The 22861-nt window shown below is 39.6% G+C and overlaps 5 protein-coding genes across 8 annotated transcripts; 1 reads left to right on the forward strand and 4 right to left on the reverse strand.

Moving 5' to 3' along the window:
* Window positions 1-582: 582 nt before the first annotated feature.
* LOC119982650 (auxin response factor 6-like) lies at window positions 583-8673 on the reverse strand. The gene is made up of 14 exons (XM_038826132.1): window positions 8021-8673; window positions 7391-7503; window positions 6890-6988; window positions 6753-6809; window positions 6518-6676; window positions 6319-6403; window positions 5812-5902; window positions 5274-5438; window positions 5048-5170; window positions 4396-4471; window positions 4133-4280; window positions 2856-4021; window positions 1877-2067; window positions 583-1132 (listed from the first exon to the last, which is right to left on the reverse strand). The coding sequence occupies exons 1-14, from the start codon at window positions 8061-8063 to the stop codon at window positions 928-930; spliced, it is 2721 nt and encodes a 906-aa protein (XP_038682060.1). The 5' UTR covers window positions 8064-8673; the 3' UTR covers window positions 583-927.
* Window positions 8674-9745: 1072 nt separating this feature from the next.
* Window positions 9746-14282, reverse strand: LOC119982121 (N-acetyl-D-glucosamine kinase-like). The gene is made up of 8 exons (XM_038825328.1): window positions 14057-14282; window positions 13647-13859; window positions 13009-13156; window positions 11875-12066; window positions 11520-11648; window positions 11102-11271; window positions 10410-10540; window positions 9746-10135 (listed from the first exon to the last, which is right to left on the reverse strand). The coding sequence occupies exons 1-8, from the start codon at window positions 14118-14120 to the stop codon at window positions 10070-10072; spliced, it is 1113 nt and encodes a 370-aa protein (XP_038681256.1). The 5' UTR covers window positions 14121-14282; the 3' UTR covers window positions 9746-10069.
* Window positions 14283-14704: 422 nt separating this feature from the next.
* LOC119982871 (UPF0481 protein At3g47200-like) lies at window positions 14705-16722 on the reverse strand. 2 transcript variants are annotated; one of them, XM_038826460.1, is made up of 3 exons: window positions 16376-16722; window positions 16165-16224; window positions 14705-16038 (listed from the first exon to the last, which is right to left on the reverse strand). In XM_038826460.1, exon 3 carries the CDS (start codon window positions 16026-16028, stop codon window positions 14727-14729), a length of 1302 nt encoding a protein of 433 aa, XP_038682388.1. In that variant the 5' UTR covers window positions 16029-16038; window positions 16165-16224; window positions 16376-16722; the 3' UTR covers window positions 14705-14726. The 2 variants fall into 2 exon arrangements, with proteins under 2 accessions (XP_038682388.1, XP_038682387.1); XM_038826459.1 differs by having other exon boundaries at window positions 16165-16722.
* A 469-nt stretch (window positions 16723-17191) lies between these two features.
* On the reverse strand, window positions 17192-18457 carry LOC119982616. Its single transcript, XM_038826094.1, has 3 exons — window positions 18436-18457; window positions 18248-18325; window positions 17192-17945 (listed from the first exon to the last, which is right to left on the reverse strand). The coding sequence occupies exons 1-3, from the start codon at window positions 18455-18457 to the stop codon at window positions 17383-17385; spliced, it is 663 nt and encodes a 220-aa protein (XP_038682022.1). The 3' UTR covers window positions 17192-17382.
* Window positions 18401-22587, forward strand: LOC119982790 (transcription factor GTE4-like). Of its 3 annotated transcripts, XM_038826351.1 has the most exons (7): window positions 18401-20407; window positions 20491-20536; window positions 20622-20726; window positions 20871-20946; window positions 21706-21945; window positions 22192-22277; window positions 22358-22587. In XM_038826351.1, the coding sequence occupies exons 1-4, from the start codon at window positions 18683-18685 to the stop codon at window positions 20930-20932; spliced, it is 1938 nt and encodes a 645-aa protein (XP_038682279.1). In that variant the 5' UTR covers window positions 18401-18682; the 3' UTR covers window positions 20933-20946; window positions 21706-21945; window positions 22192-22277; window positions 22358-22587. The 3 variants fall into 3 exon arrangements, with proteins under 3 accessions (XP_038682279.1, XP_038682277.1, XP_038682278.1); XM_038826349.1 differs by having other exon boundaries at window positions 22192-22587; XM_038826350.1 differs by having other exon boundaries at window positions 21706-21889; window positions 22192-22587.
* The last annotated feature ends 274 nt before the right edge of the window (window positions 22588-22861 follow it).

Raw genomic sequence — 22861 nt, forward strand, 5'->3', positions numbered from 1 at the left:
AACAAGAGTTATTTCCTCTGCCACATACAGCTAGCAGTATCAGGAAGGTTGGTTGAATATTATTCCTTTCCTTTTCTTATAACCAAGCAACCACCCAGCCTACTAACATGTCCTACCCCATTGGACATAAATCTCGAGCTGACAAACCAACGCGCACACAAATTTCACACATGCCAACAAAGTAAATCCTGGGCTAAGGCCCAATGCACTAAGACCCGCTAGCAGACCTAAACCCATTAGCAAGCCCACAAACGCAGGTGGCCACCAAGAGATTGCAAACATCTAGGTTTGAACCCTGCGCACACACAAGTCAAGCGCCTAACCAGGCCGAAGACCAGCTGACATTATTTTTTTTCTTCCATCCAAGCAAACGATAACTTTCCTTGACAAACCAGCTAGGGAAAGGAAAGCAAGAGATACTGACACAACCCAATTTCTTAATGCCCGAGTTCCATCATATATCCTTCCATCCACTCGGATCACCCAGAAGCCTAAATCAGTATGGACATTCAGCATTCAAAACATCCAGTATCAAACACAGCCGTCAATATCATGACTGCTTAAAAACAAGATCTTGAAGTCCATATAACTAAAAAGATTAGCTTCAGATAAGACGTCTAGCTTCAAAGCATATAACTCGTCCATAATCTAAACATGGAAGGTCACATTTGAGTCCATATAACTTGAAAATCTTATATCATCCTATACGATAAAAGACACCTCTCCTAGTGGATCCCTGTTGTTCTGTTCTGACTATTATAGTGACAGTTAAGGGAAGTCTCCTACTAGAACTTATAATAGTACAAATGAAATACAGTTGTCTAGATAAGCTTACTCGGGTGCCAACAAAAGCGAAAGAAAGAATGCTAACATGCATAACTGATATTTATACACTTCCATCAGCGGCCAATTGTCATTTCCACTTCATCAGTAGTCGATAGACCCCATGGATGCAATTCCGTTGCTCGAATTTCTCACGTCCCGTCTACTCATGTAGCCATCACAGTTGTAGCTGCTGTTGGTGTGCCTTTGGGTCGAGGCAGAAGCTGCAGGATTGAGGCCTTCTTTGCCCATTTGTTGTACTTCCAAAGGTGATAGTATCTTGATATACCACACATTGTTCACAAACTCCCTGGATTATCAACAAAAGTAGATTAGACATCTTCCTCCAATCACACATCCAGTGTAGCCAAAGTTGGACAATATACTAAAAATGCACACACAAAAAGCTCTATGTTTAGTCATGTTAAGCCCATCCTAGAGAATCATAGAAAGATGGTTGGTTATCTAAGCTTAAAAAATCATTTACTAGCACGCAGACCAGGATATAAAACTCAAATATCAGACATCTACGCCACTGAACAAACTGCACAGGGTTTCTTTGACTCCGCAGTTTTTTGGTATTCGTTTGCAGTCTTACTTACCTGCTAGCAACCAAGGGTTAAACAGCCAGCATGTTATGGATGTGTAACAATAACGAGCACTATCTCATTGCATAGGACAAAAGGGAAAGACTCGCATGAATAAAATAATCAAGTATGAAAGAAATAACCAAAAATTTCCGATTTACAAAACCAAACGAAAGATGTAAATATAGTAGCACTGACAGTAGCAGGTGTAAAGCATCACAGTTAACAATATTGCTGGAGACATAGGCCTCCACACAAGTTCCACATGGAAAATTAACAAGAGTTGTGAATGGTTTATAAGGCATTGGGCAGACCTGGACTCGTGAGCCATGAGTTTTTGAGATATGTGGGCTACCATCCAATGCTTGATAAACCATATGTTAGGCCCCTTAACATGGGCTCCCCCTAAGATCCTTCTAAATGTTAACAAAAATAAACAAAACTGCATGAACAAGGTTGAAACTTACTGCCAAGGGTCGTCACCGAGGAGAAGAACATCATTCTCCCGGTCAACAAATACAAGCTGCCAGCCTGATCTCTGAGGGTCCTCCAATTGGCCTTCAAGGACAAACATGCGTGCGAGCTCACTGCGCAGCTCATCATAGCTGCTGAACTTGGATATATCCAGTGATCGCCCAAAGGACCCAGATTTGTGAACCTGTAAGAAACAGAGTATTAAATCAACAGCCCAAAGATGGGAGGCCATGTAATAGCGCCCTACAGTACAAAGCCATAAACATAGGACAGATCACACTTACAAGAACAGTAGAAATCTAGCCAATGCATTGTAGCCTAAGGGAACTTCTTTAGACCATAAGAGGAAACGGAGAGCTAGGTCCATGGTTTAAATCCAAGTTGGGCCTATGGGTGTATTCATATTTATTTGGAAGGGAACAAGACAGGTAGAGCCAGAATAAGGAAACTGTGAAGTGAAAAGAAAAGACTAACATAGCTGCCAAATGATTACACTGGGGTATATAAGACAAGTTGGTTCCCTAAGCCACTTGGAAAGGTAAATAAGTATGAAAAATAAGTGTTCGACTGTTCACGGTATCTCAAAAAATTTGAACAAACCAAATAGAACATGTCTGGAGAACTTTCATTACCAACAAAAAATTTAATCCAAAAGATCATGTCCAATAAAGTATCAAAGATGAAAGCAAGATTTACACAGCCAACATTGAAAGCATGGGATTCGAAGAGCTTCAGGACATAAGAAGCCAGGAGAAAAGAACAGGAGAAGGATGTCCAAAATACATTCGTGATCATTGGAATTCAAATTATACAGGGATGAGATTACACAAACAGCGCCAAAAAATATGAGAATCCATATAGTGGATTACAACTCATTTCTCTTACTTATTATGGACTAGTGTAAGGCATGTTCGTGCCACAACCAAAATCATGAGATGCTTGTAAAAAGCATGCGAGTAGAATGATATTTACCTTGACAAAGGTTCCAGATGAAGGGTTTACTTGGTCCACATTTTCAGAAGACTGCAAAAAACCCGATTCATCTACACAACTTGGTGTTGTCATGTCTGAATTAAGAGGAAAATCATTCCCAGTAGCATTTGGAAAATTTGCAGCAGTGAACGGCATAGCCAATGGATCATTTTCACTGCCAATGTTTCTTAGGTTTGACATCCCATGCTGCAGCATAAGGGATGAGGAATCATTGTTAACCCTGAAGAAAAGATTGTTTTGTGGATCAGTAGCACCTTGGTAAGCAGAGTAATCCCTTTCTGGAAATGGAGGCAACATACTGGAGAGGTCAGAGACATTTGACTGAGATGTTCCCAACTGTTTCACTTGGGGAAGTACACAATTCACAGCTCCAGAAAGAAGCTGAGATTCAATGGGAACTTGCTTGGGTAACAAGCTAGAAGAATTGACAGGGTTTGATCCATTTATATTAAGTAAATGGGAAGCTCCCTCCTGAGATAATGAACCTAAGATACTATGCATAGAGGACACATCTGCCGTGGCTACAGTGCTCCCAACAGAATCACCAAAAGTCTGTTGTTGGCACTGTGAAGGAATGGCCTGCAATGCTGCAGACTGGGACTGGGTGGATGATGCCATATGCGGCAGAGCCGAGATGAAACTCGGGATTTGCTGCTGCATAGGTAACTGATGTAGTTGCTGAGGTTGCTGTTCCTGCTGCTGTGGATGGTGTTGTTGCCGCTGATCATTATACGACTGCTGACGCTGCAACTGCTGTTGCAGAAGCTGAGCCTGAGTTTGAGCCAACGCCTGGTTTTCTTGGAAACTCCGAGGAAAGTTGTTGTGAGAATGGGACTGCTGCTGTAACATCTGCCTCTGGCTCAAAGCGCCAGATCCACTGGATGCATTTTGAGATTGTTGAAACTGCAGAAGCGATTGCGAAGCCATTTTGGAAGGATCAACTGCCCGCATTTCCTGAAGAGCAGCAGCTGCCATGGCTTGGTATACATCAGGCTGAAGACCAGACATAGAACCATCAAACCTTGGCTGCATCCAAGGTGAAACCCCAAAGCCTGGAAAGTTCAAAGATTGAATTCCATGATCTCCTACACCTCCTTGAAGCCACATCAGAGGACTACTAATGTTCAGATCACCATCTTTGAAACCTGAGCAAAAAAGATGAAACTCATTCTACATAATGTATGACCAAATTTTAGCAAAGGGATAGAGAAAACATATCAAGGCTTTCCACCATATAGAGCAATGTACAAGCATACCGTGGAATGAGGGCAGTCCAGATGGCCATGGTCGCTTTAGTCGCAGGGGAAAGGGGGATGGATACATAGGAAACGTTGTTAAGGGTTCAATTTCCCATAAGGATACTCTTGGCTGCCTCTCACCTGCAGTGGATTCATCCCAGCCAACCTGCACCATCAGAGAACAGTTATCGCTACCATGTCGTAATAATTGCTCAAGCAAAATATACATAAAACAGCAGCAGTAGCATAAACTATCAGTGCAGGCAAACACTCCAGCGAACCTTAACAGAGCGCCAATGTGAGTTCGGCCAGCGAACAGGATCCAAATCACTAATGCCTGTTATTGTACCCATGTACCTGGATGCAAACATACCCTGGTTAGTAGTAAATCTATATACCATTTACTTGGACCGGTCAATTTTTACTCAAAAAATAAAAGAAAGGAAAACAAAGTAAGACACTACGTCACACTATAAAAGTTGATTGTTTGTGTATTACACCAATTCACAACAGACAACAAAGAAAACCTCAGTCATTAAACTAGGAAAAGGTCAATTTGAACACCAACAAGCCAATTCTAATAGTGCGAATGGAGTAAACTCCGTACCATAATGAGAGAATATAGGGACATATAGAATTATGCCATTGAAATTCTCTACCATAAGTTCACCACAGATTACCAGCTGGGAGATAACTACCAATGACGCGGGTAGCCCAAAGCCCCCATGATACCTTTTTTGAAGGTCTTAGCAAATTTCTCCAATGCAGACTACTACCTTTCTGCACTCAAAATTTTCATCTTTTGAGAGTGAGCCAGTAACTTTAAAAACCTTCTTTGAATGGAATCTTTTTGAATGTAGCTATGATGACCACTAAACTAGAATTAAGTGAATAACACAGAAATGTTGAATTGCAAAGTGATCAGAGACTAACCGCCGAACACTCGACTCTTCTGTCTCAAAAAGCATCCTAAATCGCATTCCCACAGAAACCCGAGTATGATATACTGCTTTAACATACTTTGCCAGGGGAATGACAAACTCCGAAGGGCTTGCCCTGGAATTGTTCAATGTAAACATGAGATATATGTTAAAATGAAATGTACATAACATAATATCCACAGTAGTTTTTCAAATCCACAGAGGACCTAAATTTCCACCTTGGGTTATAAAATATCGTAAAGCGGCTATTTGTGGCAGCTGCATGAGCAGCCGCAGCAAGAAGACCAATGTGCATGCTGTCACTTGATAAAACTGATGAAGGCATGACTGTTTGCGGACGATTCGCACGCCGAATACCCAAAAGCAATTGATTCTTTTCATTCCTAACGCAACAGAACATATAAGAGAGACAAGATTAGTACAGCTGTTTTCCATAATTAATTGATTCGAAATGGTAAGGGACTCAAAGGGAAGACCTGGCCTCAAAAAAGTACCACACATGCACAAATGGTACAAATGCAACACATTGTGTGAAAAGAAAAGAAATCTTATTTTTACTTGAGCACTTTTCTCTCTTTCCAACTTGAATAGAAATCAGAGAGTCCATGGACATGCAGAATCATTTAGCTGGAAATTTAGAATTCTCAGCATATTCTGGCTAGGTTTTTTTTTTTAATCAATGCACCATCTAAAACCAGAAACTTATAGTAGAAGAGAAGTCGAATATAATCCAGTAAAAGAAAAGTGTCCATTTACCAGATAAAAAGGACAGCATCACCGGCAACAAGACGTTTTGCACTAACAAACACACTCCATCCTGTCGTGAGCAGATGCCTCTTGGGCTGGCCTGCATGCATGTGCAAACAAGGAAACCATTTTAGAGACGGGAAGACATTCCTTACATATTCACAACTTGGCTGTACAAGTCAAAGGCAGAACTATACACTTCCCTCACACTATCATTCTCCCTATCTTAAGAAAGTTCATTCATTCGAGTATGCTGGGCTTGCATAAATTGAAGTCTAATTGTTAGCATAATCAATAACAAGTAATAGTTAGTCTCTCACTGCCCCCATTTATCCAGAAGGAAAAAGGAATTGTAAAAACAAATAGAGCCCGCACGTTTACACATAATCCCTCACCTGTTACTTAAAAATGGGGCATAAAAATCAAGCAGTACAAGTGCTAATTAACTGACATAGTAGATAAATTGAGCAAAGGATACTAACTAGACCATAATTTCTGAATAAGTTCAAAACCCACCGCGGAATATGTGTCTGAATTTCCATTCGTTATCATGAAGATCTCTAGCTATAAGTTCTTGAGCCGGAGGTTGCAAGGAATAATCCTGAAGCATTTGAAGGAAAAAAAATTAAGAATAAAACCACCTGGCTTCCCATTCCACATTTGATCAGCGGCATAAAACTGATCAATTAAACACATTCAACACAAATCAACCTACAAGAGGAGGGAAGACTTTCTCAGCTGCCCGGCGAGGAACAGAGAATCCTCCATGAGTACTTGTATCGCTAGCAGTTAATGTTTTACAAAAATAGTTGGTTGGCTGTTTGCTGTAAGTTCCCAGTTCAGCAGGAAGCAGGTACACATCTTTTTGCTCTTGCTGCAAGAAAGTCTAAATTAAAACACAATGGAAAGCACAAGTATGATAGATTAAGATGTAAAAGCAATATAAGTACCAGACTCAATGGTTGCAAGGTCATTTGAGCATATACTTCATCTGTTTCCACATCAGCCTGCACTTTCAACAGTTTACACTCTAAGGAATAGCACATAAATGCTGTGATCCATAAATACAATTTAAACAGATACTTACATGCATAGTCACATTGTGAAGCTGGCAGATAAGTTGCGGAGGTAAGTTAGGGTAGTTAGGGATATGAGCATCTACTTCCTTGTTGGTTGACGCAGCAACCTGCATCAAGAATTGAAAACTGAAAGGGCTTCTTCTCCTTCTAACAATAATAATGAAATATTCATAGCCCCAACCTACGCAAGGGGCTTTAGACCGCCTACTTGGTGTTTGGCTCTATCCCCGACAAGCAACAAAAGACGAGACCAATCGAAAATATTTATAGAAAGAGAGCGGGTAGTATAATTCAAGGCACAGAATATGGTGCAGCACACCAAACACTTCACTCTTGAAAAAGATTAGTTTGCAGCCAAAACCCGATTCTGTCTCAAACATACACATGTATGGTCTTAAGTGTTCTACAGCGACAATGAGTCAGCTTACGCTTCTACTTATATCTCAAACATACCCAATAGTCCAAGACTGAGTACACTGTCACTAAGAGGCAAGCAAGCAGATACTCACCTGTTCGCTGTGTCCCTGGGGAAAGTATACAACGCGGCTTCCAACAGGAGGTAGAGAAACAAGAGGACCCGCACATGCATGCCATAGCTCCGAATTCAAACATTTCTTCTCCCCTACACAAACACTTTTAGAACCATGTGAATTCGCATAACACCTGACGTTTACAACATTAAGGATTTAGACTTTGAACACCCCCCTCCCCCCAACCAATCAAAAGAAAACTACAATTACAATACATCAGCACCAATATTCAAGTTAGAAATACGTTATCACAAGAAAATGTCTTAAACTGATGGATTTTCTAATTTCAATTGAACCTGGAGCTCAACCATTTCCAACACATAATGTGGCACGAAACTACTCAAACTTAACCTCTAAACCCTTAAAACATGTTCATTTATACATGCAAGCGATTAGCAAAGACAGCCTACAACATGGCCCCGGATCACCTTAAGCATTCCTCTTCGAACATTAAAAAATGCTAAATTGGTAACGACCTACACCTAAATGGCAACAAACTTCCACAAAGTAATTCATTAACTAAGAGAATAGGCCCAACTGAACTATTACATAAAAGACATACATAATGCGTACAGAACTAACCAAATTTAGAAGTAACAAAGAGCTTACCTTCCTGAGTTTGCTGATTGAACCCAGCTGGAGAAAGTCTCATCCTCTAAATTAGAACTACTTTTGACAAGCTAAGACCACACCACCCTTACCCTAAAAAGCCCAGAAATCAAATATCTTCAATTGCCACCCTCCTCCTTACTCGAGCACATTAAACACTAAATTTTTGACACCCATAACCGCAAAATTGCATGAAAACCAACCCACCCACCCACCCAAAAGCAAAAGAGTTCCCAAGAAAACCTAGAAAATATCTCATCCAAAGCCACTACAACATATAATCCACCTCAACCTCATGCAGCTTAGATCTTCTCCACCCACAAAGCCCCCTGAAAGAAACACTGCATTCAACCCAAAAATCAATCACTGACCCCAACTCTCAACAATTCCCAAAAAAGCTCAAAACTTTACACAAACCCTAAATTAACCCAGATCCCAAAAACTGATCCTATTAGGAAAAATGTTGCTTTGAGAGTGCGAAAAGAGAAATGGGTGGAGCTCACTGCCGTGAAAATGACAGCTTGAGAAGGATTTTATTTCGTGTGTTTTTTAAGAATTTTTTTTATTGGAGTGAGAAAGCAGATGCTGAGCTTTGAGCCACAGAGAGAGTCTTTGAAAGTGCTTTCTTGGTCTGGTCTTACTGAGATCAATCAATTAAAGACAGTGGTCATTATTTATGGCTTTTTCCTATAGTTTATTTAATCACCTTTTCTTTTCTTTTTCTTTTTTCTTTGAAATGGAAAATGGGAGAGACAGAAGAGAGAGGATGGAATGGAAGGAAGTTCTGAAGTTGCAGGTGGTGATACTCTAGTATTCTCCAGTCTCACCTACCATACTCACCATAGATCTTGATCACTTGATCCATGATATTAAGCTACCATGTGGGACCTACTAACTCAAATCTTAGCTGAGATCTATTCTACTCTACCCCTCCAATCAGAATCAACTGTTTTCTATAAATAGTGTATGCAAGCCACGTGCCAAAATATCCCCAAAATAATGTTAGGTATATCCAACTTGTAATAATAAATTAATAATGATGGAGTGAAGAAGATTAGGGTTTAGTTTTTAATATTTTGAGTTTGTATATATGCATATATATGAAGAAAAAAAAATTATGAATTTGAGATCTTGGATTCAGATTCTTAGGATATGGGCTAAAGTTTATTTTTCCATATTCTCTTGTTTCTCTTCGAATGAGGGGGAGGGGCCCTTCTGTGAGATCTTGCTTCTCATGCGCCCCCACTTCTTAGGTAGCTGGCTCTGGCTGGCGGCACCAGGCTCTATCTATGCCCTGGTGGTGGGAGTAGAGGACTGCAGGCTCCTAAGGCATGAATGGAACCAATATTGACTCAATCTGCATACAACTCAAGCCCTGCCAAGGCTTCACCATGGACGTCAGGTTAAGGTTTTGGCGTTCGAACCAATCATAAGTATTTCTTTGGAATATTTATGGTTTCATGGGTTTATCCACTTCGAGGGAGGGGTTAGTAGGAGTCCTATTTCTTTTGTGCATTGATGGCTTCCTACTCCCTTTGTTTGTATACATGTCAATGTAGTAGGGAAGCTTTTTCCATAATAGGTGTCAATTCGGAGAAAATCTTTTCAATGGAAGTAACTGAAGGTGGTTGAGCTGTGTTGTTTCTAATTCAAGACTTAACATGCGTATCAAAGAGTGTTAGATCTCAAAAAGGGACAAGTGCAATCCAAATCTACTAAGCACACTTTGATCTGCATTGCAAGACAAGCTGCAACCGAGCTTTTCACTATAAATCATGGAAATTGTATACAAGTTAAACGCAGATGCTAGCGCAAGTATTGAACACTCTCTGGATTCAATAAGAAAATTATCTCCAACAAAAAACAAAGAAAAAGGCCTGCTAAACACTAGGCTACCGTAACAATTTATGCTTTACCAAGTAAGCCTCACGTGCCAATAACCTCTCAGTTGAGGTGGTTAAGACATATAGTTGACTTAAAGAAGAAAGCTTCATGTCCTTGCCACTATACAATTGAAGAATGAGTTGCAACTAGACAACTTCTATAAGCTTAGTTTTGGGATTCTGTCATCAAGAAATTCCAAGCCAGTAGTGCTGCACCGACCGCAGGCTCCACCTGAAATTGATAGAAAAGCTGTAATTTCATCAAAACTAATATAAGACATTGAATGATTATGAAAAGAATGTGAATTTGGATTTGTATACACACCCCTCGAAACAAAATTATTACCTAAACCGTATTTTGTTACCACATAAGCTAATTAGTGAACGCGAGCGGATGAGTAGTGTCACACACCAAGAGCTCAAGAAGAACAAAATATACTCTCTTATATCAAGTGATTGGATAACTCACAGAATCAGCAATGTGGAAAAGAGTAAAATGCACTTACCTTCGGATGAATAGCTAACGCCCCAGGGTAGTCCCTAGAGATGCACTTTATGACTTCTTCACCAATATCCCATCTCTTATTGGCTTCAAGAACACCCCCAACCATGACAAGAGGAAAGGGATTTTCACCATCTGCATGATATTTTTCATCAACACATGAAAATCTGTCAAAATATTTGAAGAATATCTCTGCAAGAGCCATCAAGCAGGAAAAAAAAATTCCAGTTATTCACTCGTAATTGCATCAGTGTATGAAATGAAATAATGCCATTCTTGTGAGCCAGAAATGCATTGAATTGTACAAGCTACTTCCACAACATCAGATTGTCACGATAATCACATAGCAAAAGAAGTCATCAAATCGACCATGCAGGCGGTATTTTTGTAGCAGCCATGGAAAAATAAACATAAAATTAGTATATTTCACCACAAGACAAGAAAATAATTCCTTCTACAGCCCATAATCAGCTTATCAAATACATGCTCATATCATGGAATTAATTATGCCAAACATGTTCAAACCATCATATTCTTAGTCTTATAACAAGTACCAAATCAACTTTAGAAGTATCAATAATAACAAAACCGCCAAATCAATTGATGTATATGGTGCCAAGCCCCACATTTTCACATTCAGACAAGCCAGAGAAACACAATTCACCTTCTTTCTAATTTTAATTCGAAATAACACACCTTCACCACATAAATTGAGTCTTTGAACAACAGCTTTCACACTTAACGCTAGCTCCTCAACTGAATCATGCAAAACCTTATTTGCAACCTGATCACCTGCTTCTGCACAAGATACAACAACTGGAACTAGTGCCGCAACGCGTGCCCAAGATGGATCAAAATATGTCCACCTGAAGTCAAATAAGAAGAAGACCAAACATCCAATCAAATAATAACCAATTGCACCAACTGCAGCTCCCAAAACTATTCGTTTATTAAATTCTTAATTTCTCAACACATAGTTCTTAAAAAAAGAAAAAATCACAACTGTAGGCTACTTTTATAAAAAAGAATAAGTCCAGACTCTAAAATCCCAAAACTGCTAATGAAAAACTTTAAGGACATATCTGGAGATCACAATACAAGTTTATTTCATTACCCGATGAGTTCATCTGGAGAAGAAAGACCAAGCCTTTGTAACATACTAGTCGTAAGGTTCGTCTGCGGACCACGACCGTCATAGGCCCTTACTACTGCAGTTAATGCCTGTGCAGCTATTCCATATCCACTGCAGTAACAAACTTCACCGTCATATAGATTTCGCAGAATACACCAGAAAAACAAATAGAACACTCGTTAAGAAATAAGAAGTAAGAAATACCAAAGACATTGCAATACTGGATTGAATATGACCATTACAATGTTTTTATTTGCCCCCATACATCCTATGAATTTTAAAAAGAACCAAGAAAAACGGGGGCACACAAAACATGAACAGGACTTTAAGTATATACCTTCCCCAATCACCTAATATAGGACCTGCACCAGCAGCCCGAGCTTCTCTGCCATCTTCAGTGAATCCATATGCAATGGTCCCTGTACCAGCTATTAATACGCATCCATGAAGCTTTCCCAATGTTCCACATGCCAAAGCTGCCACAGCATCATTCTGAACGTACAGCCTTACATGGCTGGGGAATATATCTCTGTGTGAATCAACATAAAGCAGATTAAATTAAACATTCCTGTTCAAAGAGAGTGAGTTAGGAATCTATTTTCTTTAAGAGGGGGAGAAGAGGGGTGGCTTGAAGCATATGTTGGAACCAGACGAAGGAATCAAGCAAAGTAACATAGGCAGATAAGCAGCAGCTGATGAAAAGCAAGTCAGAATGCTAGAGTAGTTGAGAAAAATTGAGATGAAAAAAGTAAATAACTCCCGTGTACAAGACTCCCGCGGTGGGCGAGGTCGGGGACATGTAGGATGAACGCAAACCTTACCCCACATAATATGTGTAGAGGCTCTTTACAGGAATTGAACCTGTAACCTCTAGGTTGCACCCCTGCAACTCTATTACTATTACTGGATCACAAGTTCGCTTGTAAAAAGTAAACACCTACAGTGCACAAGGCTTCCACAATGGGTGGGGTCAGGGAGTGGAGAGACTGTTTATGGAATTGAACTTATTACCTCTAGGTTGCACCTTGCAACTCTACCATGGGGTCACATGTTCGTCTATATGGGAAAAATAGAGATTAAATAAAAGGTAATACAGAGCCAGAAACTTGTTCTAGAAATAATTGACAAGAGTTTTCTAAACCATGCCATAAAAATCTGACATATTATGGAGAACGCTTTAATTTAGCAATGTAACACGGGAATCTTCAGCATTTCTCGTATGGGTTTGTGTAGTCGACTCCAACATGGTTTGGAATAAAGATTACGATGATGATGAATCATCGGATCTTGGAAGCTTCTACACTGTTCATAAGTTCACAAGGTAAAGTTTTTTTCACCACCCTTTTGTTAGAAGTAAAATAAATTTACTGAAAAGGGCACCAAAGGGTACCTCCCATAGTATAATATGCCATACAGATAAATATCCTAGCTGCAAATTGTCACTATGCTCAAACTAAAATAGAGGGTGAACCTGAGCCAATTTAGTATTCTTTGCTGATCTTTTGGATGGTTAACACCCGATACTGCAAGACAAACAGCTTGAACCGCAAATCGATTCGAATTTGACTTTGCTAGTGCATCTGCCATAACTTGCTCTAATGTCTCCCTTGCAGCAATTTCTGTAGTATAACAAGAAATCAAAAAAAATGTTTATTAATTCGTTGTAGTATAACAAGAACTCAAGCTAAAGCAGTACACAAAACACAATCAAGTTCATTACTACCATTCATTTTCAGTATATCCCAAGCAAACAAAAAAATCCAATACCCGACGTAAATCAATCCAAAAACCAGGAATTGAAAATCAAAAGAAAACAACCAGCAGAAACCCACAGCTTGGAGTGACTATGTAAGCAATGTCATATGAAGCACACTTGTGAGTTGTGACAATCAAAATAAGTATGGACCTCACCACTGTTGCATTCATCAGTCTAAAACATCAAACCCCAAAAGTTTAACTCACTCTCCACAATCCCATGCACCAAAAACTATGTAAGTTTGAAATTAAAAAAAAAATTACAGAAATTGTGAATCAATCTACAATCAACCACACAATTGAGAAGAAAGAGTAAAGAAAAAAGGTTAAGAAAAAGGGGAGCTCAGAGATTACCGCCAACACTATTGTGGTTGGAGCACCCGGCAGTAGCACGAGCCAGTACAGGAAGAGGGTCGGGGAGGGGTCCTTTGAAGGGAAAAATCGGCATACAAACACAGACAGTGCTAGTGGTTCCGCCGTCCAATCCTAGGATCACTTGCCTATTACTGGCCACAGCCATTTCATGCTCAAAATCCCAGATTTCACCATTCCTGTACCTTTTCATCACTGCAAACAAATAACAAAAAATGCTAAAACAAACAAAACCCAGGAACACTAACACAAGAAAGAGCCAATCTTTTTGTTCAATTGAGATTAGGACTGGCTTTGCTGTAGTTATAGTTTGATAGTTATTGAAAGAGAATAGAAAAAGATAGCAGTCAGAGACACAGACAGAGCATAACGAGACAAACAGAGAGACCAACCGGAGAAGGAGGAGTTTGGATTCATGGGATGCGTATTGGGAGTCGTTGATTCGGACGGCAACATGATCCAAACGCTACAGGTTGAATTCCCTGGTTGTTTTTTAAATATTAACAATTGCAGACAACCATTAGTACATTACTGATACGAACTTGCGAAGAAATCATTTGAAAGCGTTCTTTCTTTTTTTTATTCTCAAAAAGAAAGTTTGTGATTTAATAATTTGAAAATACCATAAATCTGAATTCATGGGATTACTCCAATAAAGATCAAAATAGCAAATCTCACAACCAAGTTTCAGAAGCAAAAATAGTCAAGCAAACACTTTGAATGCTTTTGCATTAAGACTTTGACTAGAATGCTTCCTAGTTGACTTTGACCAAACTATTATTTTGAGACTGCAAGCTTTTTTACTTTTTCAGATTTGTGCATCAAGTGTCAATACAAAGCAGCTTTGAGAAGAGATAACAATCGTATGATTAAGTTAGTTGTTTGAATCTCTTATCACATATACGTAGGAGGTCACAGCCTCGCAAGTTCTAACATTCACTTTGATGCGCGTCTGACATTATTTTCGCATTAGGTTTCGACCTAGGATTTAGTTGATTCATGTAGTTTGGGGCTATTGCATGTAATCTATGGTTTTATCATCGGAAAAAAAGTCAAAATTGATCATCGATGGTAATAAGAAAATACAGAATATGCTGACTGCAATGCAGTAAGAAAAAGAAGAACAATGGCTGCAATGAATGAGATGATGCTCCATGGATTCGTAAAATAATCTCTTCTCAAAGCTGCTTTGTATCTGTACCAGGGAGTGTCATAGTATTCATAAACCTGATCACAAAGTCCAGCAAAATAGAACTCTTTCAGCGTCACATGCTTGCTTATATTGTTAAAGAGTGTAGCAACATCTTCACAGGCACCTAAACCATTTTCTATGATCTGCTGGTGCTCAAGCAACTCCACATCTTTTGCAGTATCGATGAGTCGGTCCATTAGGATGCAGTACGAGGCAATGTATGATCGGTCATGGCAACATTGTTCGAAAGCAATCATGTTTCTGAATAGAGAATCTGTTGAGACGTGGACGTGCAGCGGTGGGATTTTGAAGACACCATTTCTGAACTTGAAGTCGAATAGATTGTTTGTTTTCTTCTTCTCGAATCTGATTCCAGCCTCCCTAAGAGCTGTCGCGGAATGTATGAGTTCCCAGGATCCTCCATTCCTCCTCCGTCTCTTCTTCAGATCATCGTCGTCTAGGGGGAGGAAGCTGTAGTGTATTACGTCAAGTAAATGTCTGCTGTTGGTGGAGATCAGTGAACGTTTTCTCATGAACATTTCTTCACTGATACACAAAATCGGCTTAAAGAAATGAAGTACAAGCGTGATCAGGTAATCATCAAGTTTCTTCCTTCTTATGACCTGAAACAAAAATTCAAGAACAAAGAAAGGAATTTGGTTCTCAAGAAGCGCTAAGTCGCGCTGCAGACTTGGAATCATCCAAGCTGATGTAAATATAGGATCATTAAGTTTCTCTTCTGAATCATATGAGTTCCTAAGAAATAATTCGACTATAAAACAACCATCAAGCAACAACATTTCTCCAAGCTCAACATCATTGTAATCGGTGATAGGTCCCGAATAGCAGGCACGGGCTTCTTCACCGAAGCCTAGAATGGTCTCCACACAATATTCCAAACTTTTCTCTGGATCCTCTGTTCTTTGAAGAAAGGACTGCATGTACCTCAGCTTTTGTTCTTCCATAACTACCAAGTTTTCCTTTCCATGGTGAAGAGGCCCTATGGAGATGATATGAGGGCTGTAGGCATCGTTGTTTACAGATCTAAGATTGTCATTTACCCTGTAAATGCTCCACTTTGAAGTTATTGGAAACAGTTCTGTAAGCTTCGATCTGATAGATTCTGACAATTTTACAAATGATTCTTCATCTTTCAATATTTCCTCCATCATCAAAAGTAAACTGATTCAACAATAAAATATGAAAATAAACACCTCAGTGTATATATATATGTATGTATGTATGTATGATGTGTATATTTATATATAGAGGAAAGGAAACTTTGGGAATTCTACATCTATGAATTACCTGGAAGGTCGTGAAGATGGCAGCGATAACGTTCAATACTTGATTCGATCTTCTGATTCTCTGATTGATGCCGGAACAATGGGGTTCAACAAGTAATTAGAACAGTTCCAAGTTCCAGTCGATAAAATTGATCATCCACATAACATCCAAAAGTACAAACAATCAAGGTTAACAGGTTGCTAACAACCTCCTGAAGTTCAGACCAACTCACCATCCAAGAAGATCCCCTTCCTGAGATACAAGAGTACAATTTGGTACTAGTTAAGGACTCTGGAGATATAGCAACACCACGCCAGAAGTGACCCTAGGAGCTTCCCAATTGGACACACTGCCGCAGCTGTGAACATCCACCAACCCCTCCCACTCTTTCGTGACCTCAGATAAGGCAAAAGGAAGGGTTTCCAAGTACTAGGAAAATACTAGGAACACCACAAAGAAACAAGTAAAGACTTAAAACCCAACGACTATTAAAATAACAACAATTATACTAGCAGCTACTAATAGGCCCTTGGCATCCTTGGTCACTGATGCCTTGATTATTTGATCAGTGCATTCCTTACAAGTATTTTGAAGAAATCAAGAAACATCACACACAGTTTCCTGCAGTGACCCTGTCAACAAGTTCATGCCCACCTTAGTTAAATCCTAAGTCCTTATGACCTTGTCTTTTTCTATTTCCTCAGTGACCAAACATAAAGTTGACTTCAATCCTTTTATCGTTGGAATACTAAGGGCTGCATTTAGTTTATTTGAAATGTCAAACCAAAGACTTTAGAGTTCTCTAAAAGGCTAGAACAACTGGCCAAGGCAGTTAGGTGGAACCTACATGGTTACAAAATATCATATAGAATATGTTCAACAAGAAATAAAATATCAAGAAGTTACAGAACACTTCTTCAAGTTCTGATATCCAGCGACTTGAATGCTTGAGAAAAAAATCTGACTGAACCAAGTATTAGAGTGGATCCTATTGGACTTTGAACACAAAACATATATATCTTTTTGGTGTTTATTACAGAATGATAGGAGTAACTAATTATTCATTACAATCATGTTTACAAAACGACTAATTCACAAAAAAAAGACAACAAGGTACCACCATTTCCAGACATATATTCTCAAGTTACCTGTCAATGAAAAAACTACCAAAGCTGCCTAAAACAAGGTTTTTACAAGATTAGCAGCATCGATCTTGTACATACAGCCAACCAAAGAAAGTTATTCTGCATTGGACAGACTGTTAATCTTTTCCGTTAAACGGAAAATCGCAGAACTTATCTGGGTATCAATATAGTCACTCTCGTTATCGTCCAACAACGGAAATTCGTCCTCTCCTTCGTCATCCTCCACTTCATTCTCACTTTCTTCATTTTCACACTCATTTTCTTCTTTCTCATCCTCCTTTTCTTCATTAGCATCTGTATACGGGCTGGCCATCTTTTCTTCAAGAGCGCATTCTATATGTGATATGAAGAAGCATTCTGTGCAATGGTAAATCCACGCTTTTGGGTCTCTTTTCTTCTCACAAGTATCACAGTAAACCTCGTCAGCATCTGGATCACCATTTGGCGAGGAATCTGCGAGGCTGAGGGCATCCATGTGACGGGTATCCATGTGACTTTCATGCTTAACCGTGCGAGGTAAGTATGCACAATTCACATGAAGGTTAAAATTACACTCCTCGCAGCTGTAAAACACACAATTTTCAAGAACCTGGCCTTCTTGGTTCTCCCTTTTTCCAGGTATGGGAAGGAGCTTGGTTCTTATCAATGGTATCGGAGCTGTTCGGTATTTACTAAGCTTAAGTATCAAAGGCAACGGTAAACATTGTTTGGCTCAGACCTAGAGTGTACAATTGATTTGTAGTGAGTGGTTAACTTTTTAACAAACAAAGAAACGTATTCTACCAAGAAATTGCAAGGCTGAAATAGTAGCTACAAAAATGGATGATGTTTTAAGTTGGAGGATGAGAGGATGGCATCCTCCATACGCTGTCGTTCATAATAGTGTACTACGGTATCATATATTGGGCTTAATAATGTTTGGGCCTAGATTGGAAATCAAGAGCCCGTCGACGACCCACGCTCCGCATGACTGCAGAGTGCGGACCATTCTCTCCGGCACCGGGAATTGCATGCACGCGCAGTAATATCTGTTGTGCCTGATAATAAAATAGAATTTAATTTAAAAAAAAACAACAACTAAGCACTACAGTGTTCTTCCTGGGAATACCTTATATCGTTCTGTATCTTCTATATATATTGGTTGTACATATAGCTAGTTCTTTGTCCATCTGTGTTGTAGAGGTCGAGATTCAGTGAATTGTGGAAGATTCGAGAGAGACGTTTTATCTATATAGGGTCTGCTTAGGGAAAGAAACCCCATATTGAAATTTCGATTCTTGGTGAAATCAGGGTTTTTACTTTTTAGGGGTTTGGTGGAAAGACAAAAGCCCTAAAAGATTTGTTTTTTAGTGCAAGGAAAAGTGAGGGGGTTAGGGTTTTCTTGGGGCACATGTATGGCGTCGGCGACAATAGTTGGAGAAGGAACTGAAGGCAACAAAGAGAAGCAGCGCTATACGGAGAGCAAGGTGTACACGAGGAAGGCCTTTAAAGGTCTCAAGAAGAACAACACCGCTGCCCCGACTACTGCGACCGACGCGAACGCTGACAACAACAACAGCTTCACTGCCAATACTGCGAACAACAACGAGGACAACCATAAAATCAGCAGTGAAGATGGTAGCATCGACAATGACGAGAAGAAGAAGAGTGACTCGATTCAAGAACTTCGCCAAGACCTAACCACTCGGGGAGCGGATTCCTCCCAGCAGTGGATCAATATTTCACGTCTAGATGAGGCGTCGGATGACACTTCGAGCCTTAACAGGCAGCAAGAGGTGGCACCTGTCGCGTGTGAGCAACCTTCAGAGAATGGGGCCGTGAAGGAGGACTCAGAGGATCGATGGAAAGTAAATGTGCCTTCTTTGTCCAAGAATGAGGTGCGGGAGTTAAGGATGAAGCTGGAGGGTGAGTTGGATGTGGTGAGGAGTTTGGCAAAGAAGGTTGAAGAGAAAAAAGGGCCTATTGGTGGTGTTGTCTTTGTGGGTGGTGATAGTGGCGGGGATGTTGGGTCCATTCATGGAGTGAATAGGGTTCATTCTAAGGTGGCCTCAGTTGGAGTTCCAGTTGAGGGGGTTACTCCTGGGCAGTCTAAGTCCTTGAATCAATTGAGTATACCAACGTTGGAGAATAGTCAGGATGCAGTTGAAAATGTGGAGAAAGAGAAGAGATTTCCAAATGCTAATCGGTTCTATGGGAATTCAGAGTTTTCGCTGGCAAAAGACAAGTTTCCTCCAGCTGAGAGCAACAAAAGGGCGAAATTGAATGGGAAGAAGCAGGGAGGAGGGAAAGTGGGACATGGATTTAGTCCTGGTAGTAAGGTTTTTAAGAAATGTAGTGCTTTGCTTGAGAGATTGATGAAGCATAAGCATGGTTGGGTGTTTAATACGCCTGTTGATGTGAAATCTCTGGGTTTACATGACTATTTCGCTATTATTAAGCATCCAATGGACTTGGGCACGGTGAAGTCGAACCTGAATAAGAACTGGTATAACTCACCAAGAGAATTTGCAGAGGATGTAAGGCTTACATTTAGCAATGCAATGACATATAACTCAAAAGGGCAAGATGTCCACATAATGGCAGAGCAATTGTCGAAGATATTTGAGGAGAAATGGGCTGTTATAGTGTCAGATTATAATCGTGAGATGAAGCTGCTTAGTGTTGATTATGCAATGGGAATTCATGCACCAACTTCAAGAAAGGCCCCTCCGTCTCGGCCACCTCCACTTGATATGAGGAGGATCTTGGATAGATCAGAATCAATGACACATCCTCCTCCCCTTCCTTCAGTTAGGACTCCTGCCCCGAAGAAGCCAAAGGCAAAGGATCCACATAAGAGGGATATGACATATGAGGAGAAGCAGAAGCTTAGCACAAACCTTGAGAGTTTACCGTCAGAGAAGCTGGACAACATTGTACAGATCATTAAGAAGAGGAATTCAACACTATCTCAACATGATGATGAAATTGAAGTTGATATTGATAGTGTTGATGCTGAGACTCTATGGGAACTTGACAGGTTAGTAACCAACTACAAAAAGAGTTTGAGCAAGAAGAAGAGAAGGGCTGAACTTGCCATACAAGCAATAGCAGAGGCTGAGCAGAATGCCCGACAACAAGTAAAGCCTTAAGTCATATATTCTAATTCTAAATCATTTCCCGAGTAGTTACTGAATGTATTTTTGTGATTTTTTCTTTTCAGCCCCCAGCCCCGGCTGTGGCGGAGGCACCAAAAGAAATGGAAATAGGTAATGTCTTCAGAACACGAGAATAAATATGTAATTGAGACTGTGAGTAGCCTTTTAAATTGGATTGTTGATTTTTTCCCGGCAGATGGAAGGAATGGTTCCTCTTCCTTACCTGTTCAAGGGGGGAAAGGAGGGGATAATTCAAGTAGTTCAAGCAGCTCTAGCAGTGATACTGGATCTTCTTCAAGTGGTAATTGCTACAGTCTTGAGTTCCTATCTAGTTTTGTTCATCATATCTTTTTATTTAAGTAATAACATCAAATGTTGAGTTGAGGTCTTTGCCATCTCCTTTTTCTGAAATATACTTCATTACTTCTATGTATAAATATTCCAGATTCTGATAGCGACAGCTCCTCAGCATCTGAGTCTGATGCAGCGCATTCACCTAGGACTTGACATATTCTGATCAGGTAGAGTGATATCCTTTTATGCTTTCCTCAAAGTTCACATATGTAGTATTTTTCCTTCATGTATTTCAATTTGTTTTCTTTCCTAATTATGTACTATCTTGATATATCAAATTTGTCGTGCACCTCTAATTCCTTTGTCTCTTTGACAGTTTGATCCTTGTTTGGTAGCTCATATGTTGCCAGATTCAAAGCATATTGTAATGGATTGAAAAAATGTTATTGTGGAAATTTGCACTTACTCTTACTTGTAATGATGCCCTGACTTTTTGCTGTTCCAGCAGGACTGTTCCTTTTAGTTTCTTGTGAATACTCCTAGCTACCACCCCTGTATAGATTGTCATATGACCCAAAAGATGGATGTTCTGGGATGTGTGGGTGTGTGTGTGTGTTTTTTTTTGTTTTTGTTTTTTGATAACATAAATAAAAGCACCAAGGGGCTGCCAAAACCAATTACAAAGTGCAAAATAGATACTAAAGTGTATAAGCTCGTTTTACACCAACTTTTCATTGAGCCAAAAAGCAAAGCTTATACAAACATCTCTACCAAATTACAACTAAGCTAGTTTTTGACCCCTCAAAAACTCTGCTAATCCTTTCTTTCCTTATCAGCTGGCATACTAACAGTAGAAGCTAGTACATCTGTTTTTCTCTCTCTTTTGAGTTGGGATTTTTTTTGTTCCATTTACTTCTAGTTAACTTGGAACACATTATTAATGGATGTGGAGTGCTTAGTCTTTTTCTCTCTGATGGTGGCCACAGATTGAAGAGTTGGAAAGGATTGGTGCTGACATATGGGTTGAGGCAGTTATCGTGGACATTCAATGAATATGTAATGCCTCTGCTATCGGAAAGCATGGTAATAAGCTGTTGCGCTCTGTTCTTAGAAGACCACAACTTGGTGATGCTCCAGATCGAATAGCAACCTAACTGATGCAGTAAAAGGGTTTGGCCATTTTCCAGGCACTGAAAGAAGTTTCTCTATTTGCTTTATGCTTAAAGGTTAATGATTTCACTCTTATATACCAAGAGAACAAATGATATGGCATCATAAAAATAAATGCCAGACTTCTGTATGAAGTGTGAAACACTGAAACTTATTTACCTTTTTGCATGTGTTGAAACATGGTGAAACGAGAGGCTTTCACCTTTTCTTTTCTGAATGAATATACACAGATAATAGTTATGTAGGTCACATTTCATATTTCCAGCATATATATACTGAAGTTCTTTTTACTATTGGTACAGGTTTATGAAAGGCTTGTTTCTATCATTTCCATGGAGAGTGAGAACTCGAGTTTGAGGCCTCCTGTGTGATGTCGATGTTTTTCTCAGTAAGGCAAAACTCCGACGAAAATTATCTGTTTGGTTGCTTCCATTACAATTAATGGTGAATTGTGTTGGTTAACAACAGCCGCGATGCACTTGTGAAAATTCTGAAGCCCAGATGAGAAGAGGTTTCTGGCACCACTGGGCTTTACCAATCTGCAGTTTCGACTTCTTTTTCAACAAATTCTATCGAAGGATGGTGAACTTTGTGGCACTCTGTTCATTGGGAGATTATTTTTATATACATTATATTCACTTGTATAAATACTATTGCTTACTTGTTCAACTTAACAGAGTCTGTAAGATTTTAGTTTTATTAGAATGCTTCTGCAAGCACCCTAACAATCCAGTTTGATTGAAATTCTGTGATTATGATCTGCCTATTGATGGATTTCTAGTATTGTTGGGAGCTTTCATGGATAATTATATATGGGATTGGGCAAAATGGCCAAATCATGAAAAGCTGCATCACTGATCTTCATAATTTTGCTCACTTGCTGCTTACTATTTACTTATGCGTTATTGGGTTTGTTTTTTTATCATGAGCAGAACTCAGACAGCTTGTTTAGATCATCTAAAGAATCGTCTA

This window comes from Tripterygium wilfordii, chromosome 17 (assembly GCF_013401445.1).
Source record: "Tripterygium wilfordii isolate XIE 37 chromosome 17, ASM1340144v1, whole genome shotgun sequence".
NCBI classification, from domain to species: domain Eukaryota; kingdom Viridiplantae; phylum Streptophyta; class Magnoliopsida; order Celastrales; family Celastraceae; genus Tripterygium; species Tripterygium wilfordii.

What these genes read in the sequence shown, in the direction of transcription:
- LOC119982790 (XM_038826349.1), top strand. Translation starts at nt 18,683, where the DNA reads ATGGCGTCGGCGACAATAGTTGGAGAAGGAACTGAAGGCAACAAAGAG. An exon ending in ACCAAAAGAAATGGAAATAG is followed by an intron (nt 20,537 to 20,621) that starts GTAATGTCTTCA and finishes TTTTCCCGGCAG; the next exon opens with ATGGAAGGAATGGTTCCTCT. An exon ending in TACTGGATCTTCTTCAAGTG is followed by an intron (nt 20,727 to 20,870) that starts GTAATTGCTACA and finishes TAAATATTCCAG; the next exon opens with ATTCTGATAGCGACAGCTCC.
- LOC119982871 (XM_038826460.1), bottom strand. Translation starts at nt 16,028, where the DNA reads ATGATGGAGGAAATATTGAAAGATGAAGAATCATTTGTAAAATTGTCA.
- LOC119982650 (XM_038826132.1), bottom strand. Translation starts at nt 8,063, where the DNA reads ATGAGACTTTCTCCAGCTGGGTTCAATCAGCAAACTCAGGAAG. An exon ending in TTCACAATGTGACTATGCAT is followed by an intron (nt 6,810 to 6,889) that starts GTAAGTATCTGT and finishes TTGAAAGTGCAG; the next exon opens with GCTGATGTGGAAACAGATGA. An exon ending in GAAGAGTCGAGTGTTCGGCG is followed by an intron (nt 4,472 to 5,047) that starts GTTAGTCTCTGA and finishes GTTTGCATCCAG; the next exon opens with GTACATGGGTACAATAACAG.
- LOC119982121 (XM_038825328.1), bottom strand. Translation starts at nt 14,120, where the DNA reads ATGTTGCCGTCCGAATCAACGACTCCCAATACGCATCCCATGAATCCA. An exon ending in CAACCACAATAGTGTTGGCG is followed by an intron (nt 13,157 to 13,646) that starts GTAATCTCTGAG and finishes GTTATACTACAG; the next exon opens with AAATTGCTGCAAGGGAGACA. An exon ending in AGAATACTAAATTGGCTCAG is followed by an intron (nt 12,067 to 13,008) that starts GTTCACCCTCTA and finishes TGATTCACACAG; the next exon opens with AGATATATTCCCCAGCCATG.
- LOC119982616 (XM_038826094.1), bottom strand. Translation starts at nt 18,457, where the DNA reads ATGGACAAAGAACTAGCTATAT. An exon ending in GGACAAAGAACTAGCTATAT is followed by an intron (nt 18,326 to 18,435) that starts GTACAACCAATA and finishes TTTTATTATCAG; the next exon opens with GCACAACAGATATTACTGCG. An exon ending in ACTCTGCAGTCATGCGGAGC is followed by an intron (nt 17,946 to 18,247) that starts GTGGGTCGTCGA and finishes AATACCGAACAG; the next exon opens with CTCCGATACCATTGATAAGA.